The sequence below is a fragment of the Equus caballus genome, chromosome 29, assembly GCF_041296265.1.
Source record: "Equus caballus isolate H_3958 breed thoroughbred chromosome 29, TB-T2T, whole genome shotgun sequence".
Lineage (NCBI taxonomy): Eukaryota > Metazoa > Chordata > Mammalia > Perissodactyla > Equidae > Equus > Equus caballus.
In genome coordinates this window covers 20048417-20072532 of record NC_091712.1, presented here as the reverse complement: position 1 = coordinate 20072532, position 24116 = coordinate 20048417, and the positions used below count along the sequence as shown (strand labels likewise).

The window sequence follows — 24116 nt, the reverse complement described above, 5'->3', positions numbered from 1 at the left end:
AAGCTTCATGTCACAGTGACAGAGGCAATAAATCTAAATGTTACGAGCAGGGAGAAAACTTGTTCAGTTTAATGGGGGCCTATGTTACTTTTCTTTGCAGTAAGATCATCAAAACACCATCAAAACCACAAGCCATCGTTCATGGATTGAAACAGACATTTTAATAACAATGATACACAGTGAAAACTAGCTGCTATTTAAAGACTCTTCACATCATTGCTATCTCAGTCATCAATCATTCAAGTGAGGGACATAAGAGAATTTCATTTTAAAAAATCAAAATATTTGCCTGATCTAACTATTTAGAAAATGTTCTACAATTGCCCAGCCATAGACACGTTTTGTAAAAATTGAGATGAAAATGCTGTAAGTAAAGTCGTAATTAAGGATGTGTTCTCATGTAAGAAATTGACACAACTTTTAACTTAAAAACAGGAATTAATCTTTTTAGTGTTACGAGTTTATTTAATTCATAAAAAGGATTTACCCTGGATTTCTTTAAATAATAAACATCCATATGTGGGTAAGTTTTTGGATGCCAATCATTCACTTATGCTTAGGGATGAAAAAATCGGGGTGCACCAAAACTTTAAAATTGGTGTGAACCACCACCAAACTGAAATCAAGTAGAAAGCAAGCCGAAACATCTCAAAGTAAACCTTTGGTTGCTAGGCAACAACATTTCATTTCTAGAATTGAGTTTAAATGCAGCTTTTCAAGAGATTTAAAATGTGTTGGTTGTATTTACTGAATAAAGTTAAGCAAATGTACCTCTTCTGGCACAAGGTGGATCCAGGACCGGCCTCGCAGTCACAGCGCTGAGTAAAGACCTGTTCTGCTGTTTCTTCAGGAGAAGTTCCGTGCTGCTCTCTAACAGCCTCTCATTATTCCTAGGAAGGTTGCAAAAGACAAATGCTTAGTATGTCGTGTTCCCTAAAATGATCCCTGTATAACTTGCTTTTTTTTTAAAGTTGCCATAATAGAAAGTGGAATTTCCCATTAAACAGTGTGTTAACACTGAAAATGTGTCAGAGCAGACCTACTATATACAATTATAGGTTTAAAAATGGTCTAAAGAAGTACATATGTTTCTAGGGGGTTCTCAACTAATAAGTAATTCAAAGTAGGGAGGGGAGAGAAATGGCCATCAGTGCTGGAGATGCCTGAACAGCTGCCATCCGCAATGGCCCTCCTTCCAGGATCCTGGAGGATGCTATTGTATTTAGTAAACCAGTTTAGAGATTTAAAAAAAAAAAATCCCTCAAAGACATCTTCAAGCATTTGCTTTCGCCACCCTTGTAACTTTCACTCATTACCTCAGAGAAATGAAGCATTTGGTAATTTAGAGCAACAACCTCTAAAGGAGAAGGAGACAGCCAAGCTGGGCAACTAGCTCCCAACCTTGTCACCAAGGCACTGGAGGTGCCATCTGCCCTTTCTGTCCTCCACACCCGCCTTAGGAGACGGTGGTATTGTTTTCAGCCACTCTGTGACTTACAGTGCCCTTCATCCCTAGGACAATCTGTCCCTATTCACATGGATCCCTTTATAGAATAGAAAAACACGAAGAGAGTTTGTCTTAAGGGACCCTCTAGGAATGACACTGAAGAGCCCAATCAAGACAGTTAATTCACCAGGCATCAGAATGTGCCCAGAGTGGTGGTACTTGACTCTTTGGGTTTAAGTTGTAATCTTCCAAAAAGCAGTTAAATTCGTTAATATTTCCATTTAGGGGAATTCTGACAAGCAATTTTCTTACAATATTTCTGTCTAAATTATAAAGCTTCAAAAACACTGAGTTAAAAGACTAGCAGATCAGGTTAACGCTATGAAAATATTAAGGGCAAAAAATAAAGTCATGTAAAACCAAAAAAAGGGGGAGAGATGCAAGATGTCCTGGACTAACACGTTAAGGGTAAGTTCATTTACTAACATCACTATCCATAATTATACTATCTAGTTAGCTTTCACTTCCTACTAAGCTCATGACTTTGGCTTGATACAAATAATGCCTTAGAGGAAATTACTGAGCTTAATTTATTTTCTGTGATTCTGTGTTTTGACTTACTTGTTTAGTTTAGTTGCCAATGATTTTCTAACTTTTAATTCTTCTAGATAGAGCTGCTTATACTTCTCCAATTCTGTTTTATTAAAATCTTCTTGAGAAATGTCATTTTGGAGAGTTCAGATTCCAGATCTCTAATTCCGAGTTCCATCTGACTTCTTATTGAGGCATTATTATTCTCTCTTAACTGCTCTAAGTTTTCTTGAGCTGCTGCTTGAATTTAAAAGAAATTAAAAGGATACATTTTTGAAATAATTATAATCCGAATAATTATAGAATATTTGTTTCTTTTGGTTTTGAGGCAATGATCAGAGAGCAATTTTGAACATGAAAAAAAAAGTCTGAAGTTTAAAATATTTGCCATCAATGTCAACTGAATTAAATCTGAATTATAAAAATAAAGTTGAATCATTCTTATATTAGCCTTCATGTAATCTGATAATTCAAAGAATAATAGAATCCACTTAAAATTTTAAAAATTGAACAATATAACTTAAGAATAATTAAAGAGTATGGTACAATTTTTAAATAACAATTTTTTCTTTTTCTCCTAATAGTTGTGTTTTATAACAACTGGTCTTAAAAATAAAATGATTCTCTAGTGAGAATCATTCTGAAAGGTCAATTTAGTGATAATAATGATGGAAACAAATATTTAAAGGAAGAAACAAATGCCACCTTCCTTCCAGAAATCTACAAAACAAATTGCTGTAAGGGAAGTAGAACCTATACACTGAAAACTATAAGATATTGTTGAAAGAAATCAAATAAGACACAAAGAAATGGAAAGATATTCTGTGCTCTTGGATTGGAAGAATTAACACAGTTAAAATGTTCATACTTCCTAAAGCAATCTACAGATTCAATGCAATACCTACCAAAGTTCCACCAACATTATTCACAGAAATAGAACAAAGAATCTTAAAATTTATACAGAACAACAAAAGACCCAAAATATCCGAAGTAATTCAGAGAAAAAAGAACAAAGCTGGAGGCATCACACTCCTTGATTTCAAAATATACTACAAAGCTATAGTAACCAAAACAGAATGGTACTGGCCCCAAAACAGACATACAGATCAATGGAACAGAATTGAGAGCCTGGAAATAAAACCACATATCTATGGATAGCTAATTTTTGACAAGGGAACCAAGAACATACAATGGAGAAAGGAAAGTTGCTTCATTAAATGATATTGAAAACTGGACCGTCACGTGCAAAAGAAGAAAGGTAGACCGTTATCTTACACCATGCACAAAAATTAACTCAAAATGGATTAAAGACTTGAATGTAAGACCTGAAACCATGAAACTTCTAGAAGAAAACAGAGGCAGTACTCTCTTTGACATTGGTCTTAGCAGCATATTTTCAAATACCATGTCTCACCAGGAAAAGGAAACAAAAGGAAAAATAAACAAATGGGACTGCACCAAACTAAAAATCTTTTTCAAGGCGAAGGAAATCATCAACAAAATAAAAGACAACCTAACCATTGGGAGAAGACATTTGTAAACTATATATCTGATAAAGGGTTAATATCCAAAATATATAAAGAACTCATACAACTCAACAACAAAGAAACAAACATCCCAATTAAAAAATGTGCAAAAGATCTGAACAGACATTTTTCCAAAGAAGATATATAGATGGTCAACAGGCACATGAAAAGATGTTCAACATCACTAATTGTTAGGGAAATGCGAATCAAAACTAAAATCAGATATCACTTCATGCCCATGAGAATGGCTATAATTAATAAGACAAGAAATAACAAGTATGGAGAGGATGTGGAGAAAAGTGAACCCTCATACACTCCTGGTGGAAATGTAAACTGGTACAGCCACTATGGAAAACAGTATGGAGATGTCTCAAAAAATTAAGACTAGAGCTACTATACAATTCAACTATTCCACTGCTGGGTATTTATCCAAAGAACATGAAAACACGAATGCATAAAGGTATGTGCACCCCTATGTTCATCGCAGCATTATTCACAATAGCCAAGACTTGGAAACAACCTAAGTGCCCATCAAGGGAGGAATGGATAAAGAAGATGTGGTATTTATACACAATGGAATACTACCCAAGTATAAAAAAAGATGAAATCTTGCTCTTTGCAACAACGTGGATGGAACTTGAGGGTATTATGGTAAGTGAAATAAGTCATACAGAGGAAGTCAAATTCTGTATGATCTCACAAATAGAAGATAAAAATAACAACAACAAAAAACCCCACATAGATACAGAGATTATATTGGTGGTTACCAGACGGGAAGCGGGGAGGGAGAAGCGTGAAAGGGGTGACAGCGCACATGTGTACAGTGATGGATGGTAATTAGCCTTTGGGTGTTGAGCATGGTGTAGTCTACACAGAAATCAAAATATAGCGATGTACACCTGAAATTTATATAATGTTACAAGCCAATCTTTCCTCAGTAAAAAAAAAAAAAAATGTCAAAATGAAAAGAATGAAGCTGCTGTGAGCATCACTGTAAAAAAAAAAAAAGAAAGAAAAAGAAAAGAAAAGTAGAGGGAACACATACAAGGTATATATCCAAAATGTATTTTGAAATAAAATGAGCTAAAGCACATTGCAGATCAATAAACTAACCTACAAAAATACATTGACTTCTTTTAATTTTTCTCCTGTCTCCTGTCTTGCTCTTTCTTCAATCTCCCATCCATGCTGTTCTACTCGACCGTGTTCCACCATATTCATTTCTATATGACTTCTGAGGTTTACTACTTCTTGTTCCAACTTCTTTTTATTCTTTTCCAGTTTTTTACATTTCTTTTGTATTGCTTTCCTACATAACAACTCTTATAAAAGAATTTGATTTTCTGCATCCACATTTACACATTTTGAAGATGCAGATTCTTGTTTTACTGTAAGATCATCAATCTGCATGAATAAAATAATGTCGTTTGGTGTGAAGGAAGTGGACTGAGAATAGTCTAACTCAAAATTGGTATCAAATTGTGAAATAAATTCAGTTGCAATAAAATGTTATCTATACTGTAGTAGAGTCTTAGAACATGGAAACTTGAATTACTCAGAAAATCAAGGAAAAAGTTAAAACCATCAGGAATCACAAAAGTATATCCTTTACTATCATCATCTTTGCCACACAGTGTTTGCACTTGATTTTATCCTCTTATTTTTCCATGATTGTTTCACTTCTTTCCTCCATAAAATGACTATAATCACCTCTTAGTAGAAAGTCTCTTACCTCTTCCACCCATCTTAACATTCCATAATTCTTATTTTATTAACTTATTTTTTTTGGTAAGGAAGATTGGCCCTGAGCTAACATCTGTGCCAATCTTCCTCTATTTTATGCGGGATGTCACCACAGCACAGCTTGATGAATGATGCTAGGTCCACACCTGGGATCCAAACCTGTGAACCCCAGGCCGCCAAAGCAGAGCACATGAACTTAACCACTATGCCACCAGGCCGGCCCCATCACTCCATAATTTTTTTAAAAATTTCAGGGATATGATATTGAGTTATTTGGGCCTGAGTCAATACATACCTCCCAAAATAAGACTTTGAAAATAAGACTCTAATGAATCTTGGAAATATGGATTCTAATGCCATAGGTCTTTTTCTGAACTACAAATGTTTTATGCTAGTTTGAATTGTATTCCTTGGAGAAATGATTCTCAGGTTTAAGGAGAAATCTCATCTCTCAGGATAAAAGTTTAGTGAGCTGATCCATACATTTTTTTGAACAAAAAAATGCCTTAATTTAATAGTGGTATCTTGTAATCCTTTGTTATCTTCCACAAAATAAGAGAACATGCTAAACAATAGGAACACCACCACAAAAACTTGCTGGTATTTCAGTGATACTGAGTTGGGAAGAACTACTTTCCTTTAGGTACAATGATTATTTGGTTAAGACAGGTGAGTGGATCTGGTGGTTTTAAAACCACATTCTCTGATGCTTCTCCCATGAAATTCGCTCCCCCTAAATACGTGCTGGCCTCAGTAACTGGTTTCTAGAGAATAGAATATGGTGGAAGTGCTGTGACTTCCAAGGCTAGGTTAGAAGATGTGGTACAGCTTCCACCTGACTCTCTCCCTTGGGAAGTTCACCCTTAGAACTCAGCCAACACGTGGTGAAGAAGCCCAGGCCCCATGATGAGTCGTCACACAGGTGTTCCAGCTGGGACTGCCCCAGCTAACGTCCCAGCCAAAAGCCAGCTTCAACTGCCAGACGTGTGCATGAACCAGCCTTTAGACGATTCTAGTCCCCAGCTTCATGTCATCCCAGCCGATGTCAAGTGGAGAAGAAACGACCTGGCCTCACTGAGCCTTGCCTAAACTGCAGATTTGTGAACAAAATAAAGGCTGTTTTTAGCTGCTAGGTTTTGAGGTGGGTTACTATGCAGCAATAAATAACTGGCACAGAGGCTGATATTAAAAATGTGATTTTGTCATTGGGGAAAAAAAACCCTAAAACAGTAGAAGTGCTTTTGAAACCAGAGATAGGTAGAATTTGTACGTAAGAATGAAAACCGAAAGGGCCTCCAAGGGACTCTGAGTGGAAGCCTGATGGCCCTTGAAGAGGCCAACAGCAAGGGCTTCCAGGCAAGTGAAGAAAATGACACTGAACCCTGGAGGAAAGGGGACTTCTGCTACAAAGCAGCTGAAAGCAAAATCGGCGAGAGAGTTGAGCTGAAGAAAGACTATTAAATATAAACAAACCAGGACTTACGGGTTCAAATATCTGTTCCCCATTTACGGCCTCCCCACATGCCCAATTGTCAAATAATGCTAAAGTAGACAAATGGCTTCTGGGCTGATATCCAATCCAGGGTGCTGCCAGGAAAACAGGGTCTAAGGAGGAAGCCAGGCCTGTAAGACCCTTTGTTAAGACCTTGGAAAGATCGAAGGTGGTGCCTCAAATTCCTTTAAGGATCGTATGAGTGTAAGAATTTTACATTTTAAAGGCATTTTTCTGTAACAGATGTACAGGAAGCCCAAGGTGAAAAGCTTATCTCAGAAAGATTTGTGAGTGTGGCTTTTCTAATGCATTAACTCCAATAAAATTCACAGGAGACGCAAAGTTTTTAAGAGAATTGTGGTAGCAGAAACACTGCTTGCTAGATGGGACCAGAAAAGACCAAGGGAGTACACCGTGAGGACTTTGCGTCTGAGAAGTTCTGCAGGGAGGAAGCAGGCTGAGAAAACCACTTAGCTGCAAACACAGGTGAATTCCTATGAAAAGGACAGAACAAAGAGCCCGGAGGGCACAGCAAAGGGCCCTGGAGAAGCCTTCCTGGGGCTAGGGCTAAGTCCGAATCAAAGAACTGGCAGCACGGATCAGGCTGTCCTTCAGAATTGCTGTGGCCAGTGTGCTCCCATTTTCCGTTTCTGAAGGGGAGAGTCTTCAGCAGTTTGGCAGAATGCTGGGTGTGTGGGTGGCAGATAACTTGTCTCTTCAGTTCTCAAGTCTTCATATTGCAAGGAATTGCCCTCAAGGGGCTATACTCCAGAAACCACAGCCCCGGCACCTCATCCCTATCTGTATCCGATTAAGACGGTAAGATTTTGGACTCCAGCCTGAGCCTGATGCCATAATAATCTAATGTCATGGGGGATACTGGGCAGAGATGAGTGTATTATTCATGTGGGAGGAATATAAAGAATTGTGGCTAGTGGGTAAATGCTGGTTTTTAAATGTGTCCCTAAGTTTTTTAATATTCATTCCATTAAAAACGTAGGATATGGGCCAACCTTAGTGAGTTGCTCCTACTGAGCAGAATACAGTGAAAGTGATGCTGTGTGAATTCCAAGGCTAGGTTAGCAAATGCAGTACAACTTCTGCCTGGCTCTGTCTCTCAGGCTGCTTATCCTGGGAACCCAGCCCCCATGTTCTGAGGAAGCTCAGGCCACAAAGAGAGCCTAGCTGTTCCAGTGTAGGTGTTCTGGCTGCCTGCCCCAGAGAAAGCTACAGCCGATGGCCGGCATCAACAAGCAGACACGTGAGTGAGCAAACCTTCAACTGATTCCAGCCCCCAGCCCTCCAGTTGCCCCCACTGAAGCTGAGGCAAACAGACACAAGCTGTCCTGGCCACTCTTTCCCTCACTATAGATTTATGAACAAAATAAATGTTGTTTATTTAAGCCACTAAACTTTGGGGAGTTTGTTAGCGAAAAACAGATAAACAGAAAAGTGGATAAAAAAAGAAATTAAGAAACATAACTTATACAGTAGAAATTAGTCTCTTGTGAAGTGGGATCTAATAAATGTTGAGATCAATTTATTAATGACAAACAATGCTAATGAGAAGAAGCAGACAACTAGAAGAAAGACCGAAGAACCATCGAGGAGGAGGTTTTTCCAGGGTTGCCTTCACTCACAATTCCCCACAAAAAGGCAGGTATGCCTTCTAGAACTTGCCCTCAAGTCTGGGGATGAGGAGGACTGGTAAGCAAGGAGACATATGATATGAAGCAGAATAGTTGAAAAACAACTGGAAATAGTTAAATAACCAAAATCAGATCTTTTACCTGTTTTTAAGTAACTGGAATTCTATAAGATATAGGCAGCTTTGAGTATTTATTAATCAATCTAGTACTCAATCTTCATTTTCCTTTCCTCAGTGAGGAAATAAAGAAAACATGGGATCATTTTTAATCTTTTCAGTAGTAAAACAAATGTAGCGTCCTTTGGCACTATGTACGTTAAATACAATTTCTCCTTTACCTTACTTCAAGCTTGTTTGTATGGGGAAGTAAGACCATCTCATCTTTATGTCATGCAATGCTTCTCTATATCGTACAAATTGGCTTTGAAATTTTGAAATTTTGAAATAAGTTACTAATCTATCGGGCACAATCTGATAAATCGATTGAATACTACCTGATTTTTCACAGCTGTACTCTTGAAAATTTTTCTTTGGATGGGATGAAATATTTATTCCATTAATAAAGTATTGAGCCATAAAGTACAGCTGTGCATCTCTTTCTACTTAAGTAAAAGAAGGTAAATACAGGGAACTGTGGTTCCTGAGGATGTAGGATCTGTGCCAAGAAGAGGTTCAGCACCAGTGCTATACACAAGGACCAGGTCAAAAGACGATCTATTGTGAATTGCAAGATGATGGATGAGTGAGATTTCCCAAGAGGAAAGCTGACAGCCCAGACTTAATCTTCTCCTTCCTAGATGGTGAAATTTATGGATGAGTATATGAATTATGATGAGTTAAACATAACAAAGCAAATAGCAGATCCTGTGACCAAGACTTTATGGAAATGGGAGTGAAGTAGGAGGCACTGGGTGAGAGACTGAAAGTTTGAATGGAGAAATTAGAGAAAGGAATGGACTCTATTTTTGTAAGCCTATGCCCCACCATGTCATGGAGTCAGCCAGGCATAAGCTGGCCACAGGCCCCTTCAAGAAGCAAAAATCTCCACAGGAGTAGAGTTAAAGACATTCCACTACACTGGCTTTTTATTATTACCTAAAATAACTGGTAATATGCAAGATGATTGGAAAAGAGTTCTCATAAAATTTGATTTGGTACCAGCATGAAGATACACATATAGATAAATGAATTAGAATTGAGAATCCAAAAATAAACTCTCACATTTATGGCCAATTGATTTTCAACAAGAGCGCCAAACAATTAAATGGTACAAGAATAGTCTTTTTTTTTTTTTTTTTTTGAGGAAGATTAGCCCTGAGCTAACTGCTGCCAAACCTCCTCTTTTGCTGAGGAAGACTGGCCCTGAGCTAACATCTGTGCCCGTCTTCCTGCACTTTATATGTGGGACACCTACCACAGCATGGCCTGCCAAGTGGTGCCACGTCCACACCCAGGATCTGAACCAGCGAGCCCTGGGCCACTGAGAAGCGGAACGTGTGAACTTAACACTGTGCCAGCGGGCCGGCCCCAAGAATTTTTAACAAATCGTACTTAGACACTGGATATCACATGCAAAAGAATGAAATGACACCTCTACCTCACACCACATATAAAAATTAACTCAAAATGTAAGAGATAAAACTCTTAGACGAAAACATAAATGTATATCTTCACAATTGGATTTAGCAACTGTTTCTTAGACATGACACCAAAAGACAAAAATAGATTAACTGGACTTCATCAAAATTAAAAACTTTTGTGCATCAAAGGACACCATCAAGAACTACTGAATGGGAGGAAATATTTGAAAATCCTATATCTGATAAGGGATTTGTATCTAGGATATGTAAAGAACTCTTACAATTCAATAATAAAAAGACAATCCAATTTAAAAATGGGTGAAATAATTGAATAGATGGTTTTTCAAAGAAGATAGACAAATGGATAATAAGCATGAAAAGACATTCAACATCAGTACTCATCAGAAAAATGCAAATCAAAAACCACAATGTGATGCCCCTTCACATCCTCTAGAACAGCCATAATCAAAAAGACAGGTAGTGACAAGTGTTGGCCAGAATGTGGGGAATTTGGAACCCTCATCCGCTGTGGATGAAAATGTGAAATGGTACAGCCACTTTAGAAAACAGAGTGGCAGTTCCTTAAAAGGTTAAATGTAGAGTTACCACATGACCCAGCAATTTCATTCATAAGTATATTCCCAAGAGAAATGAAAACATGGGTTCATACAAAAACTTGGACATGAAGGGCCAGCCCCGTGGCCCAGTGGTTAAATTTGCACTCTGTGCTTCTACAGCCCAGGGTTTTGCCAGTTCAGATCCTGGGCTCAGACATGGCACCACTCATCAAGCCCTGCTGAAGTGGCATCCCACATGCCACAACTAGAAGGACCCACAACTAAAAATATACAACTATGTACCAGGGGGCTTTGGGGAGAAAAAGGAAATATAAAATCTTAAAAAAAACAAACAACAAAACTTGGAGATGAATGTTCATAGCAGCATTATTAACAATAGCTAAAAAGTAAAACAATCCAGAGATCCATCAACTGATGAATGGATAAATAAAATGTGGTATGTCCATACGATGGAATAGTATTCAGCAATAAAAAGAAATGGAGTACTGATACATGCTACAAAATAGATGTCCTTCAAAAACATTATGCTAAATGAAAGAAGGCAGACATGAAGGATCACACACTGTGTGATTCCACTGATATGAAATGTCCAGAACAGGCAAATCTACAGAGGCAGAAAGTAGAGTGGTCGTTCCCTAGGGCTGGGTGGGGAAACTGGCACAGGTGATGACTGAAGGATACAGGGTTTCTTTTTAGGGTGATGACAATGTTCTAAAATGGATTGTGGTGATGGCTGCATAACTCTTGAATATTCTAAAAATCACTAAATTGTACACTTTAAATGAGTGAACCGCATGGTATGCTCATTATATTCAATAAAGCTGTTATCAAAACAATTTGATTTGGTGCTAGTGCTTTCGAGTCGTGTAATGGTGTGCCACTTGGCTTTGGATGACTAGCTGGGTTCAAGACGCAGGGAGTCAACAGTGTACCTTTTTCATAGAAAAATGATACAGAAAAAAGCTTTCTTTTCACTGGTAGTCAAGTCTATAAAATTAATTTAAAAATCTGTATTTCACCGCTCAAAGCATTGAGTGATTTATATTTCCCCAAATTAAGTGACTTTTGGGTCCCAAAACTGGTAAAAAATTATCGTTTTTTTAAGCATATTAATCTGAATACCCATTCTAGTTTGGTTGGTTTTAAATCTCCATGGAAACTAGTCTCTCCATTTTCATATTCATTTAACTTCCTTCCTGCCATTTTTAAGAGTTTCTTAAATCTGCAGAAAAAATGAGTCAAGTCCTTTGAGTAAGTATTTAATAATTATTTACACAGATATTATATTCTATCATATAAAATAACAAATCTATAAACTATGATGCTCTCTCATTTGTTCCAATCTAGTATTGTTTAAATGCATACTAAATTATGTTCTTAGGCAAATAATATGAAGAAAATTTTTATGACATATATGGTAGATAAAGGGTTTAATATTGTAATACATGGAGTTCTTATGAATGTTATTATAATAACCATTTTTAATGTTAATATAAAATATTAACCTATTACTAAATATTAGCTAAAATCAGAGATCAGTATCCCAGGTGAAGAAAAAAGCATACTTATACACAAATGTTTTGAAAAAATATGAAAATACATTTTGGTACCTGCTGACCACCGTCTGCAATAAGAAAAGAAAGCAGACATAAAAACATCCAGGAGATCACTCAAAACAGAAAGAGAAACAGGAAAGAAAAATCTTTGAAGTCTGAGCTGAGAGGAAAAGGAAACGGGCAGAGCTTCAGAAGAAAGGAAATGAGCACAGAGAGACCGTGTCAGTCTCATCAAGACCGTGTTCAGGAGAAGTCTAGAGATCTTGGCTGGGACCATATTAACAAAATGAAAGAGATGCAAAACAACGTAGAGAAAGACAGTTAAGCGAGAGGAAAATATTGATTGGAACCACAGAACAAACTTCAGGACTCAGCAAATAAACAGAAAGGAAGCCATCGGGGGGCTTCACAGACATTGGGAAATATTCCATGTATTTATTTATTTATTTTTTCTTTAAGTCACACATATATTTTTGCATTAATGATTTATTTCATAAGTTAAAAAAGCAGAAGGAAAATATAAGCCAAATCCAGATAATTTTTCATGTTGTTAAACTACAATATTTATTTATTTAAGATTTATTATCGTCACAGATATACTTCTCATACTACACTGTTTATCTGCTTTATAAATACTCGAGTTATTTTCTGTGCTGCTTTCAGTTGTACCTTTTTCTTTTTCTTTTGGGGAAGATTAACCCTGAGCTAACATCTGCCACCAACCCTCCTCTTTTTGCTGAGGAAGACTGGCCCTGAGCTAACATCTGTGCCCATCTTCCTCTACTTTTTATGTGTGGGACACCTGCCACAACATGGCTTGGCAAGTGGTTCATAGGTCTGCACCTGGGATCCAAACCGGGGAAGCCTGGGCGGCCGGAGGGTAACGTGTGAATTAACCACTGCGCCTCTAGGCCGGCCCACTTTCAGTTGTACTTTTGCATGTGATCTTGCATCTTCTCAGCACACTGGGGCCTCTGTATGTCAATTCTGTGCTTTTTGCAACTAAAGTAGAGGGAAAAAACTACTTTCAGCTACTGACAATCTAGTACAAATCTGCCATCACATGTGTTTGTAAAATGTTATTGGAACCCAGCCACCCCCTTTCGTCCACACGTTACTTATGGCTGCTTTCCTGCCATAACAACAGAGACCTTAAGGCCACAAAGCCTAAAAAACTTACTCTCTGGCCCTTTACAGAAAAGCTTACCGGCCTCTCCTCTAGTACTAAAACACATTATTCATAATTTCAAATTCTATTTTATCAGATAAATACACAAATTTATATATTGATCAAATGAGGAAAGAGGAAATTACCTTATGGTAAACATTTATATGTTTATATGTATTCCAAGCACATCAACTATAATTTTAAATATTCACATATGTGAACGGCCATGGCTAGTCCCGTGACTGTAAAAGTTAACATGCCGTCTCCGGTGACAACCAGGTGTTTCCTGGAATAGTTTGAGGGGTAGTATTTATATAGGAGCCAGGATGCCTGGGTCTGAATCCCAGCTCCACCAGTTGTTAGCTGTGTGAACTTCAGCAAATTACTTACATTTTCTGTCTCAGTTTCTTCATCTGTAAAATGGAGACAATAATAATATCTACCTCACTGGGATGTTGGGAAGATTAAATTAGGGAATCTATGTACTTAGAAGAGTACGTGGCACATAGTCAGCTCTAAGTGTTTGCAATTAGCATTATTGTTGTTGCTGTATTTTATGTTCTAATAAAACTTGACATTTTTGCAGATGGCAGGCCAGTGGAAGTGGTCTTCTATTCAAGATACGCGAAATCATTCTTCCTATCACTGAAAGTGGCAGCAAATGGGGAGCATGAGGCCCACAACATACCCTCAGGACTTCCAAAAACTTTCACCAATTCCACTGGCCAACAGTACCTTTTTCCACTTAAAATAACTTATAACTAACTTCCTCTCTGTGTCACCCAGTGGGCAGTGATGAGGGGCTCCAGGGCAGATAGCACCTCCTGGATTGAGTAGGACACAACGACATGACCGTCAGAGTCAGGGCACAGCCACTGACGTGGAAAGAACGGATTCTATTGCTAAATCAAAGTTCCCGAGTCAATTCACCCCCACCAACTGTTTATGCTGGGCTGCCTCAGCAAGTACGCTGATGAGCAGATCAAGGCTATGTGGTCTGGTGTATCAGAGAAGCTGTCCCCAGAGCTTTACAGCTGGCAAAGTGCTATAAGCGTGTAAATCCCAGGTCTGGCTGCATCATGAAGGAAGGCAAATATAGACTTTTTTTCATAGCAAGAGGGAAAAAAGTGAGCATTTGATTGAACAATTCTCCCCTATTAGATTAAGTGCTTTCAATTTTATATTTAATTGCTTAAAATACATTGAGAATAAAAGCTTTATTATATCTACGTCTCCAAGAAGAAATTATTGGTCTAGTATAAAGTACTTAATTTTATCATAAGTGTAAGCTAAAATGTTTTCAATTTATACAAGGATCAGTGCCATGCATATCAAATACTGTTCCGCTTTAGACAAATTTACACTTACAAAGACAAGATTCTCTCCCATGAAAACAGTGGAAAAGTAAGGGGTAAATTGTTCTGCACAGACTAGAAGACAAGTGCTGAAGAGAGTAAGGTCAGCGAGAGTTAGAACAGTTAGAGAAGGCTTCACGGAGAGTGAAAGACCGTGAGCCAGGTCTGAATATTGTACGATTAGGCAGGAGGAACAGAAACGGAAAAGACAGAAAGGACAGCTTGAGTAAAGGCTGAGAGATGGTGAAATCAGCCCAATTAACTCAGAGGATAAAATCCAACGTCAGGGAAATAAAAACATATGTCCACACAATAACTTGTAATTGGACGTTCGCAGCAGCATTAATAATGGCCAAAAAGTAGAAACAACCCAGAGGTCCATCATCTGATGAATGACACGACGGTTAGCCACACAATGGAGTATTGTTTGACAACAAAAAGAAATGGAAGTATTGATTCGTGCTATAACACAGGAATCTTGAAAACGTTATGTTAAGTAAAAGAAGCTAGTCACAAAGGACCACAGACGGTGCAACTCCACTGATATGAAGTATCCAGAATAGGCAAATCTACACAGTCAGAAAGTACATTGGTGGCTGCCTGGGGCTGGGTGGGATGGGGAACTGGGGGTGACAGCTAAGCCACGTGCAGTTTCTTTTGGGGGTGATGAAAATGTTCTAAAATTAACTGGTCATAATTGCACAACTCTCTGAATATACTAAGAGATACTGAATTGTACATTTTAAATGGGTGAATTATATATGAATTGTATCTCAAAGTTTTTAAAAAATCCAATGGTAGCATCTAGATAACTTTCTTAATTCTCTATTTTGGATATACATATTATACATGACCTGAATATTTTCATGCTATTACAATATATCTAAAATGAATAGAAAATGAAGGACATGCCTAACTTCAACTGGTTTGTTAATGACCCTTCTGTACAAGTTATCTGAAATCCATGAAATAAACACACACAGATTCATATTCACTCACAAAAGTGAAGATGAAAAGTAAGGCAATTTTCTGGAACATTTCATCAAACATTATCCTCTGATTTTATCTGGCTTGACTCATGGTGGTAACAAGATATCACTAAAAAATATTGTTCGGTAGAAAAGAAGTCTCTCAAATTCTGTGAAAAACGACACATAATTCTCAATGTAAGGGTAAATATTATAAGAAAAAAACGTAGAGGCCAGCCAAGTGGCATAGTAGTTAAGTTCGTGCGTTGTTTCGGGAAGTTCGGGAATGACAGGCAAATGCCAGTGACAATCTTAGCTGCCTGCAGCCCCAAACAAACGATTCACAGGAGGATGCACAGAAACTAGTTCCACAATACAAACAAGACATCATTTACATTCCCATTTTTCTGTTTCCAATTTTTTGGTATTAAAATGTTGCAATTTACACCTTTGTGTATGCTTCTTTGTACACGTGTTTCTGCATTATCTTGAACTGATTCAAAGAAATGGAATTGCTTAGACAAACAGTAGATTCATGTTAATTTTCTGTTGAGCCTGCTAATTTGCCTTCTAAGATATCTGTATAACCTATTCTATCACCGGCAGTGCGTAAGAGTAACTGTTTCCCTGGCTTCTTGCCAATTTCAATAATAGGAATAATATTTTGAAAATATTAAGCTAATGTGTTTTTCCTTTAAATTTCTTCCTTAAATCACAGTCCCTTGAAGACTTCCACCTCTAAGGCTGATGTATGGGGCTTAATGCCCTAGGAAAGAGGAGGGACACTGGAAGAAAGGTATTAATCAATTCTCAATCTCACATCTGACTTTTCTGAATCGGAAGCAAGTTTCTGAAGACACTCTTTGGCAAAAGAGCTCCTTTAAATCCTGTTAATAGACTAAGAGCAAAGTCTAGAAAGCTACATTATCAGTTAGCTTTTGCTGCATGACAAACGACTCCAAAACTTAGTAGTTTCAAACAACAAACGTTTATTTGCTCTTGATTCTGTAGGTTGGTGATTTGAGTGGGCCTCAGCTAGGATGGCTTGCCTCTGCCCTGTGTCACATCAGCAGGGCTCACTCATGCATTGGACCTTGGCTGGGAAAGCTGGGATGGCGGAGGCTCTCTCCATGTGCTCTCAGCTTCCAAGAGGCTAGGTCACGCTTTTCCCACGGTGGCAGAAGAGTTCCCAGAAGCAAGAGAGGGCAAGCCCCAATGTCTAGGCACTTTGACGCCTATGCTTGCATCTTTTTGCTGTTGTCCTCTTGGATAATGTCGCATGGCCTAACTCAGATTTAAGAGGTGGAGCGATAGACCCCACCTCCTGATGGGAGGAGCTGCAAGGACACCTAGGAAGATCAACACGCCTACCTTAAATGTCCTTTCACATGCCTCTAGCCCATACTTTCTTGTCTCCAATTTTTCAGTCTTTTTCTTTCAGGGTTTTGGCCAGCCAATCAGGCTATTCATCACTGCCCATGAGCTCACATAAACTGGGCTTTTTTCTTTCTACATAAAGTAGATGATCAGGTGATGACTCAAAGTTCTACTCATTGGAAAGATTTTTCCCTCAACATTCTCTTTAAGGTTACCCTTGTGTGGCTATAATGCATTTCCTATCCATTTTAAGCTTGCACCCACATAACAAGCCAACCTAATTCAATCTATCTATAAACCAAGTTCAGGCTTTTCCTCCTCTTTCAGTACCTCTTCCTTTGCCCTATGTGGCCAAATGTGCAAGTTGAAGGAGATATGCTGTTACAACCGTGGTGAGGGGAAGCGGAGCCTGGGCTAACTTCTCACGCATCTTACTGGTACTGCTCAGATTCAGGCACTGATGCAGCATTTCCATCTTATTACAACTTTATGATTGGTGGGTTCAAGATAGCCTAGCTCATAATGAGCAGTTTCAGACACATGGCCACTTGATGTTCCACGGTAAAGTGTTCTGCCTCTACTGGGGCCCAGTAACACACCAGGAATTATTTCTAGAAAGACAAAACAGCTATTCCTCTGGAGTTGCCATAAATTCTATATAGCATCTTTTCCCACCACTGACCCTTTCAGCACCGTGGGGTTGCCATATTGAATGGCCCAAATGGCAAGACTACTTGTAGCACAGCCCGGACCCGCTGCAGAGCCTTTTTCTGCCACAGAGTTCACTCAAAGCTGCCAGCCTTTCAGATCACTCAGTATGTGACTGGGAGCTGTGTGCCTAGGTGTGGAATGTGAAGAGCCCTACCAGGGGTAGTACTTTCTTTTTTGCGGTGAGAGATGCAAGATGCAGTAATTTGTCTTTTAATCTGGAGGGGATGTATTGGTGTACTCCAACTCCTGGACACCCAAAATCTTTTTACTAAAGTGGCAGGTCCGTGCATCTTCATAGAGATTATCTCCTACCCTATGGAGGACATGCGTCTCACCAAGGCCTCCCGCTGCTAGCACCTCTTGTTCATCCTGTCCAGTCAGCAGATGTTATCAACGTAACAGGTCAGTTTTATGTTTTACAGGATGACCAGGTGATCCAGATCTCCTCTGATCATATTATGACAGTCAGTAGGTAGGTTAAATTAGCCCTAGGGAAAAACTTTAGATGTATGTGGTCCATTCTCTGTAACTGTAAACTGTTTCAGATCCTCTTTACTGATTGGGATAGACAAGAAGGCATTTGCCAAATTAACAGCTGCATAACATGTACCTGAGCCATATTAATCTTCTCTAGCAAAGATACCAGGCCCAGCATGGCAGCTGTAATTGGAGATACTATTTGGTAGAGCTTGTCATAGTTTACAGTTATTCTCCAGGATCTGTCTAGCTTCTGCAGGGGCTGGCTTGGTAAATTAACTAGACATATGACAGGAGATGTCACAGCTATGTGCTGAAGATCCTTAAGGTGGCACTAATCTCTGCCATCCTCCGCAGAATGCTATATTGTTTTCGTTTCACTATCTTGACAAGGGGATTAAGATACATTTCAGAGACTTTCATGTGACCTTCCCCAGTATGATGATTATTACTCCATAGGCCAAGAATGCAATGTGGGGCTTACCCTGACTACTGAGATGTCAATCCTTATTATACATTTGAAAGCCAAGGAAATAATCACTGGGTTGATCTGCCATTTATTCCCTGGTCTCTGTATGCCCTGACTCTATCAAGGGACCATGATGAGGCTATGGGTCCCAGGTATCTATGTTCACTCAGACCCTCAGTTCAACAGCCCTGAAATATCTGGGTATTCCCCTTTGCCCAGTGCACAGTCACCCAAGTAAATGGCCATAGGTTGCTTTGGGGAAGAACCCACCAAATCATTTCGTATATACTCATGATGATGTAGCAGGGTCCTTCCTTCTGAGGACCTGGCTAACTCTTCAGTCAACAGATTCTGGGTTTGAAAACAGGGTTTGGTCGAGGACCTGGGAAAGAGATCATGATTCCTATTGGGACAACCCCTTTCCACCTCACGCTCCCCATTCACCCCATCTATTTTACCCACAGGGACAATGTGTTCTATTGACTCTCTCCACTACTCTACCTGTAGGTCGAGCACCCCACAGTTTCTTTGAGGCCTCATCACACTTCACATTATTAAACTCAAATTGTTATCAATCTGCTGGAGGGAAAATTGTGTCTCTTTTTGTTTTGTTCCTGATTTCCTGATTGTAAGGCTGATTATATTTTTACATCATAATTGGCCTCTAGTATTTCCTTTTCTATGAATTGCTCAAACAATCCTTAGCCCGTTCTTAATTGGGTAGTATTCCTTATTCTTATTAATTCAGTACTCTTAATGTTAATTACATTAATCAACATAATTATCAAAATAAATATAATTAACATTAACATATATTTATATTAGATAATATACTGGTGATGTTAATAGCATGTTGATACATAATACATTATAATGTAATTAATAGTGTAATATAATGTATAAGTAATCCATACGTTGTTAATGAATAATGTATGGGTTATTTAATGATGATTATGTGATTATGTGTTATATCATGATCACAATAACTAATTGTGTTAATATTTACATAAATAAAAATTGATACTTTATTAATATAATTATATTATTTTATTTTATATAACTAATAATAATACATTAACATGTTATTTTAAATAGAATGATATTGACATATTATGAACGTATTAATATCATGAATATTAATTGATTTTCTGTTGCATAACTTGCTAAACATCTTTCAGTTGAAGTCAATGTCCACTGCTTTTATTTACGTAACTTCTCAATATTTGAATAAACCCCTTATGATCTGGCTTCCAACTCTAATTACTGAAATTCCTCTCAATAAAGTCTTAAATGATCTTCAAAAGTTAAATTCAAAGATTTGTTTTTAATCATGATCTGACTTATTTGCAACATTTTGCACTTCCTGAAACTCTCTTCTTTCTAGGCTTCCAGCACATGCTTTCCTGGTTATATTCCTACATCTCTGACAACTATTCTTCAGTCTCTTTTGCTCTCCACTATGGAGAAGGAACATTTTAAATGCTTGACTTCCAGCTTCCCTTCCAGCTAGAGATCAGTGGCAAGATTTTGTCAATGAGACATTAAGTGACAGTTTGCTGGGAAGTGTCTGGGCAAATTTGTGCTTTCTGAATAGAAGATACAGATGTAGCCAACAACAAGCCTTCCCCTTTCTTCCTGCCTTGGGGAAGTGGCAGAACCCCCACAGTGCTCCCTGACCTGTACGTTAAGGACAGTTGTGGTAGGAAGGACCAAGAGAATACACTTTGAGTTCTTCTTCCCTACTGAAATCATAAACGAAAAGCACTCACACATCCATGAAGAATTATAGGAGTTGGTGCCTCCTTGAAGTTTTGAAGGATGGAGAGGGGTTGTTTCTATTAAATCCTCATTAAATTCAGCTTTGCAACCTTTGAAGAAGAGAGATAGGTCTTGGAAGATGACGGTGGATTATCCTAAGCTTGAATAGTTAGTGACTCTAATCAGAGCTGCTCTTCTGGATAGGATCTCTTTATCGTAGCAAGTCAGCACAGACGCAAGTAACTGATGTGCTCCTATCCATCTGGGAAATGCTTTTTTCCCCACTCACTCAATAAGCAGAGAAATCTGGAAACAGTGTGCTTTCACCTGTCAGGGACAGCAGGATGCTTTTGCTATCTCACCTCATTTCCTCCCTGGCCTTAGTCAAGGGAGTCTTCTGGGAACTTAATATTCTTACCATCGAGACAACATCCTGCTTCCCTGCTATTTTGGTGACATGTATATGGATGGGACCTGGTGAATCAGAATTAGCAAGTCCCTTGGATGCCCAACTAAGATAGATGCCTGCCTAGGTGCAGGAAATAAATTTCATAAAAATATGGACCCCGCCCCCCCCATTAAGAAAAAGACGCAACAATTGATGGGACTTTGTGGATTTCAGAGGCTACTATCTTAGTCCTTTTGGACTGACAGAACAAAATACCAGAGAGTGGGTAGCTTAGGCTCTGTCCCCACGACCTAATCACCTCCCAAAGGCCCCACCTCCTAATACCTTCATCTTTGAGTGTTAGGATTTCAACATATGAATTTTGGGAGGACACAAACATTTAGACCATAGCAGCTACCTATATCACATCTAGATGTCTTTCTGTAGTGCATATACTGTAGGAACTAAAAGGTTGGCATCTTTGAGTGGGGCCCAGAACAAGAGAAGTCTGTACGGAGGCTGAAGCTAACCACGATTGGAGAACAGGTTTTAGAGCAAAGTTCTGCGGTACTATGTCAGTAGCAACTTCTGTTTTGAGAAACAGCTCTCAGCTTGCTACTGATCCCTAGTAGAAACTGAACACCTGACCATGAGTCATGAGGTGATTATGTCACTGAACTACCCATGACAAAATGGTTGTTTTCTGATTCATTTCTCCATACAGTTGAGGTGCCCAGAGGCACCATTATCAGATGGAAGTACCAGATATCTAACCCAGACCAAGCAGGTCCTTCAGACATGAATGAATTGCATGAACAGATGGCTTATATTTCCAGCACATCTACTCCTGTCCACTTCTACTTCAATCTCCAAACACCTGTGACCTTGTGGGAGCTTATTATGTTTAGCTGATTGATGGGAAAATTTTGAACCTGGATTACAGATGGGCATGCATTGTATGCTAACTCCAGTTGGAAGAGGACTGACGTAATGTCGCAGTCTCACTGTAGGATTTTGGTATAGGCTCAGAACTAACAATCAATGTATGGTGTTGGTCTCCACAGACTGAATGTTCATGCCCCCCAAATTCATACATTGAAACTTAATCCCCAATGTGATGGTATTTGGAGGTGGAGTCTTTGGGAGGTGATTAGGTCGAGAGTAGAGCCCTTATAAATGGGATTAATGCCTTATAAGAGACCCCAGAGAGCTCCTTTGCCTCTTCCACCATGTGAGCACACAGCGAAAAGATGGCAGTCAATAAACCAGGAAGTGGGCTCCCACCAGACGCCGAACCTGCTGCTGCCTTGATCTTGGACTTCCCGGCTTCCAGAACAGTGAGAAATAAACGTTTGTTGTTCAAGCCACCCAATATATGGTATTTTGCCATAACAGCCCAAAACACTGTTCTTCCTAAAGCCAGAATGTAGTCAATCCTCATCATTTGCGGATTCCATTTTTGCAAATTTGCCTACTCTCTAAAATTTATTTGTAACCACAATACTAATATACTGACAGCACTTTTTGCTGTCATTTGAGGACATTCCCAGTTGCCCCATGCACATGTTGCCAGCTGAGGTTGAACAAGCCGACACTCTGCCTTCTCATTTCAGCTCCCATACTGAATAAGTATCCTTTTTCTGGCCTATTTAATGTCACATTTTGCACATTTCTGTACTTTTTGTTGATTTCACTATTTGAAATGGCCCCCAAGCATAGTACAGAAGTGCCATCTAGTGTTCCTAAGGGCAGGAAGGCTGTGGTGTGCCTTATAGAGAAAACGCATATGTCAAATAAGCTTTGTTCAGACCTGAGTTACAGTGCTGTGTGTTTGATGTTACCAAATTAACAACATGGCATATCCAGAAAAAGGAAGATGAAATTCGTAGATTTGTATGTCAGGTCACTGCAGAAAGTACTTAAAGTAATATCTACAGTGTGTGATGAAGCTATGGAAAAGATGGAAAGGGGGCTAAATTTGTGGATTCAGAGATGATGACCAATAAAAAAAAACTGTGGTGAACACCATTGTTGTGAGGCTGAAAGCCGAAGAAATTTACAGTCACATTACCCAGGGTCAGAAAGATGTTCAACTAGTCTTTTTGCGGACGTTAAACAAATCTGCAAAACTTGTAGGCGAGGCAGGTTCTGCAGGTCAGGAGGCTGTGGAAGCATTCTTAAAACACCTCCTAAGTGTTTTACCAGGATGTTGACAAATGAAGCTAGAGTACGCAAGTGGTGTTTTGGTTGATGAAAATGCTCTGCCCAGAAGCTCGCAGGAACCTAACCCTGTATTTCCCCTTGGAGTTAGCTAATTCAGCTTTAGTAGAGGCTTTATAGAACACATCTTATGTGAATAATGTGAATCACCTGTATGTGAATTGGAGAATCAAGAGGTGGAATTGAGAATTGGCACCTCCATTTTCACAGCTAAGGACTCCCTCAATATTTTGTTATAATCTTTGTGATTCTGGGCTCTGACAAAAAGTAGTCACATGCCCAAGGAATGAATTTTTCTTCCAGGGGATACAATGGTAATCTCTCAAATATTTTTTAAATATTTTACCAGTCACTGCTATGTATTAGCTCTGTAGTGTTTGGGGGGGGGGGGCGGTGGAGGGCGTAAGAAGATGGGGGTAAGGAGTTTCCCATGAACTCACAATGTCACCCACACTGTTTGTCACCACCATTCCTTTTTAACCTACTCCAAACTCAGTTTCATGCCCATTACTCCACTGCAAATGCTCGTCAACTTCGCTAATGCCCGCCATATTGCCAAACCCAGTGAATGTGTCTCTGATCTCAAATTTCCCTAATTCTCAGCAGCTTTTGACTTTGTTGACCGGTATCCTATTTTTGAAACTCTCTTTTCTCCAATTCTAAGAGACTCTATTCTCATTCAGCTTTTTCTCCATGTTGTTAGTCTTTCTTTTTAAGTCTCCTTTGCTACATTCTCCTTCTCTACTCGATCCTTAGGATAGGATCCTCTTCAAAACTTGGTCCTGGGCCTTCTCTTCAACATCTTCTATATCTAAATATTCTCATCCACGCTAATGTCTTCACATACAATTTATATGTCACAACTCCTAAATTAGTACTGTCAGCTTAGATCTCTCCCCCTAGCTCCACAGTCACACATCTAACTGCACACTTGATATCCTCACTTGGCTATCTCACGGACATCTCAAGGTCCGTACACCCACAGCAGGAGTCCTGATTGTCACTTTGAAGCTCTAGTCTCCTCTCCAATCCCATTCCTAGTTCTCTCCCTATATTAACAAATG

At 38.9% G+C, this 24116-nt stretch overlaps 1 protein-coding gene across 1 annotated transcript in view; it reads right to left on the bottom strand.

The window, feature by feature from the left end:
* The window catches only part of LOC106782752 (ankyrin repeat domain-containing protein 26-like), a 102866-nt gene that overhangs the window by 6241 nt on the left and 72509 nt on the right, over nt 1-24116 (bottom strand). Inside the window, exon 2 of the mRNA XM_023632386.2 lies at nt 772-890. Coding sequence (XP_023488154.1) covers nt 772-890 — 119 coding nt within the window. The remainder of the gene's footprint in view (nt 1-771; nt 891-24116) is intronic.